Consider the following 13,406-nt stretch of genomic DNA (forward strand, 5'->3'; position numbering starts at 1 on the left):
CTCCGTTATAAAATTATGAGAAATTGACTTCATCCCCCTCCCTACCTTGTCGTTTTCTTATGTTCAATGCGTAGCCCTGTATACAACATAGATATCTGCAGGCCGGTACAAGTGTGCACTAAAGAACACATTGTGGAACTTAAAAACAGTCGAAGAAGCGGTAAGATATGGCAATTTCAAGTAACAACGTTAGAACAAGAATTTCACTTATTATCATTCGATGAGTCACCCACCCACCCCGCCTACACAGTGCTGATACCGTCTACAATAACATTTCTCCAAAATCAACATGGCACTGGATATAACATTGGCGTGCAGACATGTTAGTACAAACATCCTGACAGGATTCATTCTCGGATTATGTTTATCCATGCATGTAAACTAAGCCACCTACCGTTTGAAATCATAGTTTTAGGTGGGTTAATTGCAAGTGACAAAAATAACTTGCAACCAAAGGTTAACAGTATAGTATGCGACTACTCTAGTCAAAAGACTAACCCTAAAATATAACTTATCAGTGGGCTTGACTTCTTCTTCTGAGACAGTAGAAGACGAAGGATCCCGCGTTTTCTGTAAAGTGTGGGTTTTGTGATGTTAGGAGGAGGGTACTACTTTCATTTTTGTCTGCAGAGTCGATTCCAAGACATCGTGCGGATGTTTGCTGCCATTGTTTAGAATTGATTTTAAAGTTTTGTAATTATATGTCTAGGACATTTGATAATTCCGAAATATATTTCACACTGTTTCAACTTTATAAATATTTCCCTGGTCCTGTAAAACTTTGGAAATATTCATGGTGTGGAATTTGATACTTCTACCATTCTACCATTTTTACCATTTTCTACCATTTTTTGTAAATGCAAGGAGCTTTTTTCCTTGATGCAAGGAGCTCTTGGTAAATGGTTCAGTGGGCTGGGAAGATAGCAATTCACACATCCTTGCAAAGTATGGTTGGGTGCCATGCAACAATGGCCCACCACAAAGGACCCACCAGTGTCCAGCAGTGAAATCTAAAAATATACAGATGCAACAATAGGGCTTACTTTTTGTAAATGTGAAGTAATCACACAGAGGTTTCACAATTATTCTAAATAAAGATATTTTTGTACAGTTACTTACTAAATGTTTCTAAAATATTCAAAGGAATTCAAATAGATGAGTATTTTCTTACTCAATTTTTTGAAAAGAATGTAATTGTTGTGGCTCAAATATTCTTTTATTCAAAATAATTCAGACTAATTACAGATATCACCTAAAAACCCTCACGGTGTCTTGGAATAGACTCTAAACGAGGTTGGGATGGAAATAAATAGTGGCCTCTTTGAAGAGCTCTTTTCTTTCTTGATCGTAGAAGGACAGATCGAAGTAAAATGTGTTTCGTCTTCTACCTTATCCAGCATACTGTATTGCCAGGTTCTTTCGCACACAGGTAACTTCTTATATCGCCCGTTTTCTATTTCAAGGGGGTGGGACCTGATTCTAATTTTGCTAATTGCGCAGTGAAGATCAAAACCATCTAGTTCTAGATATTTCCATAGTATTACACGTCTTATGAAACCTTAACTTCCCGGTGTCAATACTTAAATTTAGACAAAAGGTCTGGACATACGTATTATTCTGGATTTAAAGTTTAACATTGTACGTACAGGTTTAGTGTCGCTGATAAGTCACATACGAGGGAGCGTTCTGGTCCCAGGGTGGCCGCGGTCAGCGCTGGTTCTCTCGCCGTTTAGGACTCTTGTGTCACTCCCCAAGCTACGTACAAGCACGCTATGCTGGCCATAGGCACGAGCAAACCCAGACGCCAACAATGTACTCGACAGAAGCAGACACTTTCCCTGTACAGCCAGCCAGTCTTTGTCTGGCTCAAAACAACATGTTTTCATAAGTACCACATGATCATCTGGCAACTTGCCACAATTCAGTAGTCAAACATTACAGGCCTAGGCAACAATTCGAATATGCTCTGTGACATCACGTCACATTGTTTGTTTGTGTTCGGAAAGCTTTTAAGGAATTATACCTGCATTTCGTTGCATGTATTAAGTAGACCGATTAAATCGCGCTTATAGAGGCCCGCCCAACATCATACAGTATTACAGATGACATTTTTGTCATGAGTAAAGTTAACGTTACACAACAAAGACCAACAAACATGCAATTGATATACGGAAATGCAAACATATGACATAATTGCGACCACGTTCGCATTGGCATTTCAGTTACTTTCCATATTTTCTAAGTTCGGGTAAAAACATTATAAGGGTTTGACAGTTGCTAGCTTCTTTTGAGAATAGATTCAGACGTCATCGTGAAAAATATGACAAGTAGATTTGGACCCACAACACGTGATGTAATTACGTCATGGGGGCGCCCCTTTGTAAGCAGGTGCAGGTGCAGGTGGGGCTGTCAATGATTGACAGGGTTATGGAGGCAAACCAACAAGACAACATTTGGCGACTTCTGTCCTGTGGATTTCTAATTGTTCCGGGTGACATCGTAAAACCCCCGCTCTCGTCTCTGGTTTAAACCGGTTTAATGAGTGACAAGACTCGGTCTAACAACTTCCTTTTCTAAAACTAATCCATTTCCGAGTTCGGATTACATTGAGCGCTGGTACTGTAACTTACAAGTTACAACTAAACGTAACTAGTCCTACTACTTCCAAGCCTCCTAAAATTCAGAGAGCAAACAGTGATTTTGCAACTTGCAGAGAATTCCCAATAGACTATCGGTCTGACATGCAGTGTACGTTCAACTAGAACTCAACGGCTGGGACCTGACGTATTTCTGCTGACCAAGAAGTTGGTGAGTACTAATAATATTGAATACATATAGTCTAATACTAGTAGAACGTTACGTATGCTACTATTGCTTGACTCACACCCAGAGTCTATTCTCCAAGCAGAGGTTGGGTTGCGGGATTCCCAGTACCCATGGCTCCACTGAAACCATTATTGCCAATGTAATAAAACCATAACTCAGCCTTGTCGGAATATACTGTATATTGTGGCCAATGCCCAATATTTCCGTCAAAGTGTTGTTTTCTCGAATTATGACTTTCATATTGTGTGCTTTTTGAAAATATTTATTGAACAGGTGTCAGTTCGCTATAGTTGTCACTTGGTACAAACTGAATGATACGTCGATACATTAGTTTGCCATGGGGTAAAATATTTACTGTGGGATTCTCCAATAACATTTCACTAATCAATAATATCTCTGAAGTTGCAGAAGCATCCTTAAAACGCTCATCAAACTCTTTTCAAATCGTGATCGTCAGGAACCTGGCGCAGACTCCACATTTGCTTTTATATTGTAGGGTATCATTACATGACCTTTGACAGATGACCTTACGAACCTTTCTACCGCTTTCACTCGGCTAGGGTAAATAGAGTTCGTGTCACGAAACTACGGAGGACTCCAGCATATATGCTAGATCTTCATCATTATAAACTACCATTCCACATTTCAGCACTTCTGTAGCCGGTGTGATGATGAAGGTTGTTGTTGTTGGGGGCGGTGTGATCGGCCTGTCCTCTGCGCTGTGTGTGAAGGAGCGGTGCCAGCGGGCAGACGTGACGGTAGTGGCAGCGGAGTTTACACCCAACACAACAGGGGACGGGGCCGCAGGGATCTGGCAACCACAGCTCTGGAACGTGACACAACAAGAACTGTCAGTGTTTACACACTTGATTTTTAACATCCTTGGTGTTTACCAGGTGTTTACTAAACGATCCTTTAGTAGATAAGCTGTCTGGTAGCTTAAATATATGTATAACGCTCAACAACGTTAACGTTTACCTAGTGACCTACATGCGCACGATTTCGTCATACCTGAACTTTTGAACCCTGTAACGTTACTTCGTTGAATAGCTAGGGTAGGTTTGGCTAATCTCCAAGCAGATCTTCCGTGGAATAAGACAGTATCATAAGCTGGGGAAGGCGTTTGGTCGGCAGAGGAGTAAATTGGCCACGCGAAGTGCCACGGAAGATCTGCTTGGAGATTAGGTTTGGCAGGGTAATACTATGCCCATTGAAGCAGTTAACGTGCGACTATTAAACTATAAAAGTGTTGAATCTTAGGGTATAACTCTTCTCATACTAATAAGCAATGGAATATGGAATATCAAACCTTCGTCCAATGGATCGTTAACGTTATCATATCACTTGAGTTACATGTTACACTGTTACATTTAGATGGCAACATTACGGATAGTTCAACCATAACAAATTGAGCACTCTGTCGTTTCCATACATTTAATTTCAGGAAATGGCTACAATGGACGTTTGACCACCTCTCCCGACTGTACAAGACTGAATTCTCCCACCGAATCGGTCTGTTCTGCCAGTCAGGCTACAATGTGTTCGACAAGGAAGTCCCGGTAAGAGGGATGTTTTCCTTTGCCATATGCTGTATTTTGCTAGCCTGGGTATCATCCAGAAAGTAGTTCGCTCCGGCGTTTATTATATACGCTATATACAGTCGCTTCTTGCGCTGACATTCATTATACACTATATACTGTCGCTTCTCTGCTGTTCCGTCGGGTGGCAGAAGCGAACATAGGAGCGAACTGCTACCTGGATGGTACCCAGGCTAGTGTTTTGCAACATTTGATTCTCACACATAATCGGAATAGTTATTAAGTTCTTGACCATGTATTATGTGTGCAACACCTTCCGAAGAATCCGTACACTAATTTAAAACTTCAATCCATTTGTACTGACGTGAACCTGTGTTGAAACACTTTGCTTCCATGCCAGGATCCTCCGTGGAAAGACATCGTACTGGGCTTCAGACATCTGACTGAAGATGAAGTCAAGAAGTTTCCAGGATACAGGTATAAAAGTTTCACCCCTCCGTCATGACCATGTATTTCACGTCTTATTAATTTACTTGCAGGTCTCAAGCGTATTGAATGTCTACTTCCGGCATTGTTCCTACTTCCGGCAAGATCGTAATATCATAGGCAATAAAGTAGGACTCAATTTCGCCGAATCATTGAGGTTCTATTCAAGCCGTAACTTACCAGTGTCACACCACGCCGATATTGAGGACTTGTGTGCTAGAGTCCTGACGCCCTTTGTTGTTATATATTACAGCTACGGATGGTTCAACACTACGTTGATGTTGGAATGCAGGTCGTACTTGCCGTGGTTGACTCAGAGGTTTGGCGATATTTTCTCTCTCTTTTTAATGATAACACACTACAATATTTTATTACACTGTTTTTAAGGTCCTATGGCTTATGTATTGATTCAAAGACTAGGTTCCTATTTTGTTGATATAACCACACGTATGCAATCAAGAATATGATATTTTAATATATTCTAATAGTACAGCAACTTCGGAACTTCCCTTCCGATTCCTCAGTCTATTAAATTTTGTGATGATCCTCCCCAGGCTGAAGGAGAAAGGAGTCAAGTTTGAACAGAGAAAGATCGCTAGCCTTTCCGAGGTTAGTAACAGTCCTTAAACTTTTTAGAATGATGTTTATACTGTTATCTCTGTTAGTATATACATGTAATAAGTGGGAGTTTTGAGACTCGACGTCGTTTTGTACGATGTGCAAGACTTCGCGTGGCTTGATTTCCTATAACCCAACGGTTGTACATGTACGCTAAGAATCGCTACTATTTACAAGTAATTTTCTATTGACAAGACTAAGTATACAGAAGGCGCATTGCTTGCATTATTTCCTTGTTTTTCGCCCCTGTGTAGGTCTGCAGTGACTACGATGTCGTCATCAACTGCTGCGGACTGTCCGCTAGGAAAATGTTGAACGACCAGGAAGTCAAACCTGGGCGGGGCCAGATTGTCAGAGTAGGCAACGTCACAAACAGCTGTCAATCATTGTCGAACTTTTTTGCATCAATAATCGTTCATTTCAGAATGTTCACTATGTAGAAATAATGTAAAGATTGGGTTTGACAATTTCTTTCATCTGACGTTGCCCTCAATAGGTTCATGCCCCTTGGGTCAAACACTTCCTCCTCACGCACAACCTGGACACAGCGACCTACAACTCACCCTACATCATTCCAGGGTAAGCTGATCTACACAGACCACTACCAAAGTGGGATCATGTGGCACAATCGGTAAGGTGTTTGGTTCAGAATCTAGAGGACCCGAACCCCGGGCTTCGAATCCTGCCATATCACCGACCTTGTACACTTTTGAAAGGCACTTAACACGACTTTCTTACTCCGATCAGGTGTAAAAATGGAAACCCGACTTCCAAAACTATGCCCTTACAGCATCAAAAAGCCCATGGGACTATTCCTACCTTCTGTCTGTTCGTTGTATGTGGCACTGTTAAAATAAGTTACTAGACTTACTGTCTGTAAGCAAATATTAAAAAGAAAAACTGCAACCCAATCATCCAACAAGATTATTTGTGATTTCTAATCGTTACATATCAAGTATCACCTGTTTTAGCTGGAATTTAGTATGTATTATGTCGGATCTTGTGTATCCATCAAAGTATGGGACAATTGTATTAAATATCGCTACAATATTGATGCCACAGGATAAATGCAGTCGCCCTAGGCGGCCTGAACCAGGTAGGCGACTGGGATGAGGGATGGAGGGAGGAGGATGAGAAGAAGATATGGGACGGTGCAATTAAAATGATACCTGCGATAAAGGTGGGTTTACTGGACCTTACCCTCATAACATTACATGATTTTCCATCTGGAATTGCTGGTGTGGACAAGCCTTTACGATGGTCAGGTTTGTTCTCTGGTAACTTTATGCACATAACAATGGGTCACTGAAAGGTACGGAAGGTACGTATGGAAGCGTGGGGTTTGAAGTACTGTAATGTTCATTATTTCTGGATATTTCATTATGTAGATCATTTCTGCGCCACAAGAAGAACGCGGTAGAGGTACAGAGACGATCTCCCGGCTTTAGAACCTGGCCCATATGTTGAAAATCCGCGCTCCTCCCGAAAATGAACACCGGCGTTCCTTACATGTCCTAGAGGGCCTGCTACAGCTATCCTTGATTAAAAGTCACACATTTCCACAATGGGGTCCGACCGGGCAGTTGGTGAGCGAAAAGTTTGACAAAAGACAAAAAAAAAAAAAAAAAAAAAACAACAACACAAAACAGACCAAAACTAATTCAACAGCATACCTTGTACATATCGATTGACATAAACATTAATTTTCCGTTTCCGCAAACAGCCCTGCCGGCCCCCGGTGTGAAATGTGAAGTAGACCTACTCTCCAAGCAGAGGTTGAGTCGCGGAGATATAGAAGTAGTCGGGAAATTTACCTGTGCGCTCCTCATACCGGTAGATTTCCCGACTACTATCATATCTCCGCGACTAAACCTCAGTTTGGAGAGTAAAGTAGATCTAAATGAGGCTACTGTCATTCGGCGCTAACTCAGATGGTCCCACTGTTCCGAAACAGGGAGCCCAAGTTCTGGCCAAGTGGACGGGCCTGCGTCCTGTGCGGGAGCGGATAAGACTGGAGAGGGACACCGTAAAGGACACCCCTGTCATCCACAACTACGGTCACGGCGGTTACGGCGTCACCTACCACTGGGGATGTGCACTGCAGGCGGCCTCGCTCGCTGCCAAAGCTATGGATGACATAGCTGCTAAAGCGTCTTCCACAAGAGTCCACAAATCTCGTTACTAAACGTGCTGTACTGGTTTATAGCTAGTTTAGATGGTTTTATTATTGAAAGGGACATGTAAAAATACAAATAAAAGTACGAGGACGAAGTGACGGCCGACTCAAATTGTACACTTGTTACACAAGTTGTAAAGTTTAGATGTTTCTGACTAGATCAAATTGAATGGGCGGTGCACTAAGTCCTTGTCAGATCCAAAGGCCGAAATGTGTTACAAGTTGAATGCAGATGCAATCTAGTCAGCTATAAGGTAAGGCCCAAAGGAGTGAGTTCCTTGGTGGTCTACAACACCAACGCAATGTCTTATCCACAGTGTTCAATTACGAAAAACTAGTCATATCATATTTTGATAAGATTTATCAAAGATGACAATATTGTTAGATTGTTGTACAATGATCTATACAAGGAAAATGATTTCATTGCATATGATCATGTTTTTTGCAGGGATATATTTATTGTATGATTCACATGATATTTTATACCGGGTGATTTTTAAAAGTACATACTGACCCATTCACTTGGATTTAACTAGTTGTTCTGTGGAAGCATTACGCACAATAAAAGTATGTGATGGAATACATTTCTTTAAGGCAAAAATTCCACTATATGATTATACAAGTAGTGAAAGCTTCTTGGTTAATAGAATTATCAGGACTTAAATCATGTGATCTGTGCCTTTATTATATTTTGTTTGACTGTGACAGGAGATTCTCATGAAAAATAAAGATTCAAACAAACAAATTTGAACACATTGCCTTCTTCAATGAAGTCCGTTAGAAAACCAGTAGCTGGCCGTACTAACATATACAATCAGACACTAGCACGTGATAAGCCCTAAAAGTGTTAGCCACGAAGCTCGAGTCTACGAGAACACGGAAATGCACCCTACATCTGCTTGTAGGGCACGAAACTCCAGGATGAGACCATCAGCACGGTAGGGATACACGTTTTTCCGAAGTCGCACCACGTGTACGGTGTAGGCCTTGCGGGACAGTAACGTTACATCAACTAAACTTCAGGATAAACGACCTAGATTCATTTGAGTGACGTGATTAGGTTTATAAGGATCTGGCACATAAGCCGGTAGCTTCGTAAACGTGGTGTTTGGGGTCTTGCCTAGCCTTGAGTCAGGAAACAGAGAACGCCCCCCTCCCCCATATTACATCACCTCGCCAGGCCAAGAACATGTCTTTCTAATATTTTTCGGACTTTGACCCTGTGTAAGGATGGAGCAGGAGAGTGGAGCAGAAGCTCCAACAGTAGCTAAAGAAATATCTCAAGCTGAGAAGGAATCGGCAGAGAGCATCTTGAACGCACCAGGCGTCTTGAGGATCAAGAAGGAGTTCCTGGACTGGAACAAACTTCTCAAGACACATCATGGCCAGTCTTCTAGTGAAGGAGGCAGTCAGGCAAGCGGTGAGGGCGATAAGACGTCTCCACAAGGTTTGAAGTCACTGTCTCTTCACATTTGTCATACTTAAAATATGAATCAAGTTTGGTAAAGCAAGGACATAATTATGATTTGTATAAAATCTGTGGGTTAAGTTATCACACTGACTATTGTTGGTAGTCTTGAACTTTCAAGTACATGTGGCGGTTCTGGCAGTTTAATTGTTCTCTGTTGGTACCTGTAGTGGTGAGTGTCATACAAATGATAATGTTTGTTGGCCTTATAGATATTTGGCCTTATAGATATAACAAATCTTGACATTCTTTTTGCTAATAATTCTTCCTGACACATTCAATCAATCAATCAGTCACTGTGTTCTGCATCTATAGTCTGGAAAGTCCTATAGCTGCATTCAGTCTTTCTTCATCCTTTTCCATTGTTCCTTGCATCCTGCAAGCTTCCTTAGCTCCTGGAGTTTCTTTGCCGTTGTAGGAAAAGCTCGACCTCTGTGCTTTAGGTCTGCTTTCAGCAGGCTGAGCAGGTTGACACAGTGTCTTCCCTTGCGTGCCTTGAATCTATTTGAACCTAGTATGGCATATTCAAGGGCTTTTTGTGCAGGTGTGTCTTGTGGCATCCTGAGGATGTGTCCAAACGTAGACCACCTTGCCTGCTCGGCTTTTTCGGAGAGAGGTGTGGTGTTACAGATACGGTACAGGGTGTTGTTGGATACCATGCTTTTTGGCCATTGGAGACCTGTGATTGCACGCAGATGTTTCCTGTGGCAGACGTCTAACTTCTCTGTGACTGCCTTTGGTGCTGCCCAGCTGTTGCAGTTATATAGCATAATGGACACACAGCATGCATTGTACAGCTGTAGCTTCTTTGCCAAAGGAATGCTGGATCTTCGGACCCAGATCTTGCAGAAGGATCTAAAAGCAATGTTGCCCATGATGCAGCGTGCTTCTACATCGGCAGAACTACAGAGGAGGGAACCCAGTATCTTACTTTTCCTCCATTCCTCTTCTCCCCGTTGTGGTTTGTCTGCCAGGTAGACATGTGTAAACTCTGTTTTACCTTCATTAACAAACAGATTTGAGTCTCTTAGATTCTTTGCTGCCACAGGTAGGAGACTTTCTAGTGGATCTCTTTCCTCATCTAGAAAGTCCACGTCATCCGCATACTCCATCCGCATCCTGACACATTCTAATGATTTAATGTGTGTAATAACTATCCATTCCGCTGGCATGGAAAGCAGTGCAACTAGAAGCATACTACCACTTCTAAATGATTGAAAATGTAACATGTGCTTGATGTTCTTTTTTTCTTTTCCACCAGAGCCACCAAACAAGAAGGGCAAATGGAAGAAAGCGAAAGGCCAGAACAAGCGCAGGCCTCACCAGAAGCCCTCCGAGCTGTGCGATGTGGTGCGCTTGTGTCCCAGCTTCCTCAAAGACCCTGACTCCTGTCAGTTTGGAGAGAGGTGTCGCTTTAGCCACAGTGTCGAAGAATACCTGGCCAATAAGCCTGCAGACTTAGGGGATAGGTGTTACGTTTTTGACACGCATGGTACATGCCCCTTTGGTATCACCTGTCGTTTCGCAAAGTGCCACACAGACGACCAAAATGAGAACATCGTAAACCCTGATGTTTACTCTCCTGAAGCAAAGCCAACAACAAGCAATCAACTGCCCAAGGACATACAGACAAGCCTGAGGAAGAAACAGTACAAGTTTCCCAAAAGTGATGAGTACCTCAGGGCTATAGGGAAGCTGTCTACTGCTCAAGGTAGTGATGACAACAGTGTAGGTCACAAGAGTAGTGTCAAACCTGGAACAATACTAGAGAACAGAGTTGATGAGGGATTAGGTAACAGCAGCACAACTGTAGTTAATGATGTACAAGATAATGCACAGGATAAAGAAGTTAGTAAAAATGGAAATGGAACAGAAGAAGTACAAGAAGACAATGAGTCACCCATGTTGCAGATGCCCCCTACTGAAGTGGAGAATCCTGCACCAGTAGAGGCTAACAGGCCCTCAGGGTCTGTCACAGATGAAGATGCCATCAAGCTACTTCCTAGAGAAAGGAAGAAGTTGGAATTTGCAGACAAATTATACCTTGCACCGCTAACCACGGTTGGAAACCTGCCCTTCCGACGGATCTGCAAGGGTCTTGGGGCGGACATCACGTGTGGAGAGATGGCCATGGCTTCCAACCTGCTGCAGGGGCAGTCCTCGGAGTGGGCGCTGCTCAAACGACACCAGTCCGAGGACGTCTTCGGCGTACAGATCTGCGGCAGCCATCCCGAGGTCATGTCCCACGTTGCTGAACTCCTGAATGATACCATCAGTGTAGATTTTGTAGACGTGAATGTTGGCTGTCCCATTGACCTTGTATTCAAGAGGGGCGGAGGATGTGCCTTAATGGGTAGGCTGACCAAGTTTGAGCAAGTTGTTAAAGGGATGATTGGCATGCTTGACGTACCGTTGACGGTGAAGATGCGTACGGGAATCTACGAAGAGAAACCTTTTGCGTACAGAGTCGTTCCTCATCTCCGGGACTGGGGCGTTTCCCTTGTCACTCTGCACGGGCGCTCTCGGGAGCAGCGTTACACCAAGCTGGCCGACTGGGACTACATCTCGGAGTGCGCCAAGGCAGCGAGTCCGATGCCTCTGTTTGGGAACGGCGACATCCTGTCATTCGAGGATGCTAACCGGCACAGGGAGAGCACGGGAGTAGCGGGACTCATGATCGCACGAGGTGCCTTGATCAAGCCTTGGATCTTCACGGAGATCAAGGAGCAGCGCCACTGGGACATCTCCTCACACGAGAGGTTTCAGATCCTGAAGGACTTCTCTAACTACGGCCTGGAACACTGGGGTTCAGACACGCAAGGTGTGGAGAAGACCAGGCGGTTCATGCTGGAGTGGCTGTCGTTTCTGTTCCGGTACGTACCGGTCGGCGTGCTGGAGCAGCCGCCTCAAAAGATTAACCTCCGACCCCCGTACTTTGTCGGTAGGGACGACCTGGAGACTCTCATGGCCAGTGGGAACTGTGCAGACTGGGTCAGACTTAGTGAGATGTTGTTGGGGCCTGCTCCGGCAAACTTCAACTTCCTACCAAAACACAAGGCTAACTCATACCGATAGGTTATGGCTCTTCAAGGCATTGAGATGAGCTGTATGGACAGCACAGCAGTTACAGGATATCTTTCTTGGAAAATGAATTTGTTCTTTAAACCAGCATTACTGATATAATGTTTAATGTATAATTTGATAGGAGATATTTCTAGACAAGAATATTTCTTCTTTTAAGTCAAACAAGGAAAAGGATGTCTCTAATCATCATTTAGTGATTTACACACTATAGGGGAACTAAGTGTGGACATTTTCTGATGTGAAAAATATATCTGTGGGAATAGAACATAATGATAAGATTCATGCAATTGTTTTCAAAACACATGATTGAAGGAATAGATTGTCAAGAGTTTTTTCCAAAACTGAAAAGGTAGGTATGTAAAATATGGAATTTGAATGCAGCTCTTACTATGAGTTTTATGTGCATTATTATGTGTTATAACTTTGAGACCTTAGAAGTTTTGGAAAGGTGGAATGAGCTCTGGAGATCCCTTTTTGATCTGCATTTCAAGAAACAAACAAAAAAATATTTTTTAGTGTTAGTTGAGATCTTTTGGAAAGTAGTAAATGTTTACGTTGACTGATTTTCTTGGTGATTATATGAAAATATTGCTGGAATGTGAATACTAGAAGTACCATATTCTCCCCATGATTGTCATTAAATGCAGAATGAAGATATCTGTTTCCTTTTTTTTGAATGAAATATGTATGCATAATATTATTGTATATGCATGAGTAATTGTCAGGTAGAATACATACTTTCCTGTGTAGTTGGAATAGTGAATATATGAGCTCATTGTATTATTATCTTGATGATTATGGAAAAGCGACAAATTTGTTTTGTTTCACAGTTTGTGGCAAATATGGTAGAGAAACATCTGTGTCAGTGTCACTATTTGTTTAGTTTGCTCTAGCCTAATCCCTAATGCAACCCTGAGTGCCTTGTAAGGCTTGCATTGTCTACTTTTATAAACCAGGTTTGTGATGCATCTTTCAGAATAAAATGTGATGTTTGTGAGAACATATCGTGGTGTTAACATTTTTATATGTAACATAATGGTCAACTTATTCATGATGGTAAATCCTGAAAGTTCCTAGTAGTTGCTCAAATTTCAACAGTTGATTGGCACAGAATGGTTCACAGAATGGTTCACAGAATGGTTCAAAGTTTACCTTCAGGAAAGCCAATCAACAACAAGGTGCAATGTGCAAAGGCCATTATTTGGCATAT

At 42.4% G+C, this 13,406-nt stretch overlaps 2 protein-coding genes across 3 annotated transcripts; both read left to right on the plus strand.

Moving 5' to 3' along the window:
- The first annotated feature begins 2,454 nt into the window (after window positions 1-2,454).
- Window positions 2,455-7,739, plus strand: LOC118419967 (D-amino-acid oxidase-like). Of its 2 annotated transcripts, none has more exons than XM_035826669.1 (10): window positions 2,455-2,808; window positions 3,387-3,676; window positions 4,271-4,385; window positions 4,765-4,841; window positions 5,104-5,169; window positions 5,405-5,459; window positions 5,723-5,824; window positions 5,965-6,047; window positions 6,531-6,648; window positions 7,423-7,739. In XM_035826669.1, exons 2-10 carry the CDS (start codon window positions 3,495-3,497, stop codon window positions 7,651-7,653), a joined length of 1,029 nt encoding a protein of 342 aa, XP_035682562.1. In that variant the 5' UTR covers window positions 2,455-2,808; window positions 3,387-3,494; the 3' UTR covers window positions 7,654-7,739. The 2 variants fall into 2 exon arrangements, with proteins under 2 accessions (XP_035682562.1, XP_035682561.1); XM_035826668.1 differs by having other exon boundaries at window positions 3,476-3,676.
- Window positions 7,740-8,768: 1,029 nt separating this feature from the next.
- Window positions 8,769-13,198, plus strand: LOC118419945 (tRNA-dihydrouridine(47) synthase [NAD(P)(+)]-like; the record flags this gene model as incomplete). The annotated part of the gene is given in 2 exon segments (XM_035826635.1): window positions 8,769-9,091; window positions 10,374-13,198. Coding segments are annotated over 2 exon segments (2,031 nt in total). The 3' UTR covers window positions 12,188-13,198.
- Between the last annotated feature and the right edge of the window lie 208 nt (window positions 13,199-13,406).

The sequence above is a fragment of the Branchiostoma floridae genome, chromosome 7, assembly GCF_000003815.2.
Source record: "Branchiostoma floridae strain S238N-H82 chromosome 7, Bfl_VNyyK, whole genome shotgun sequence".
Lineage (NCBI taxonomy): Eukaryota > Metazoa > Chordata > Leptocardii > Amphioxiformes > Branchiostomatidae > Branchiostoma > Branchiostoma floridae.

Coding starts and splice junctions, on each gene's coding strand:
- LOC118419967 (XM_035826669.1), top strand. CDS start 3,495: ATGATGAAGGTTGTTGTTGTTGGGGGCGGTGTGATCGGCCTGTCCTCT. Junction 3,677..4,270: donor AACGTGACACAACAAGAACT/GTCAGTGTTTAC, acceptor ATTTAATTTCAG/GAAATGGCTACAATGGACGT. Junction 4,386..4,764: donor TGTTCGACAAGGAAGTCCCG/GTAAGAGGGATG, acceptor CTTCCATGCCAG/GATCCTCCGTGGAAAGACAT.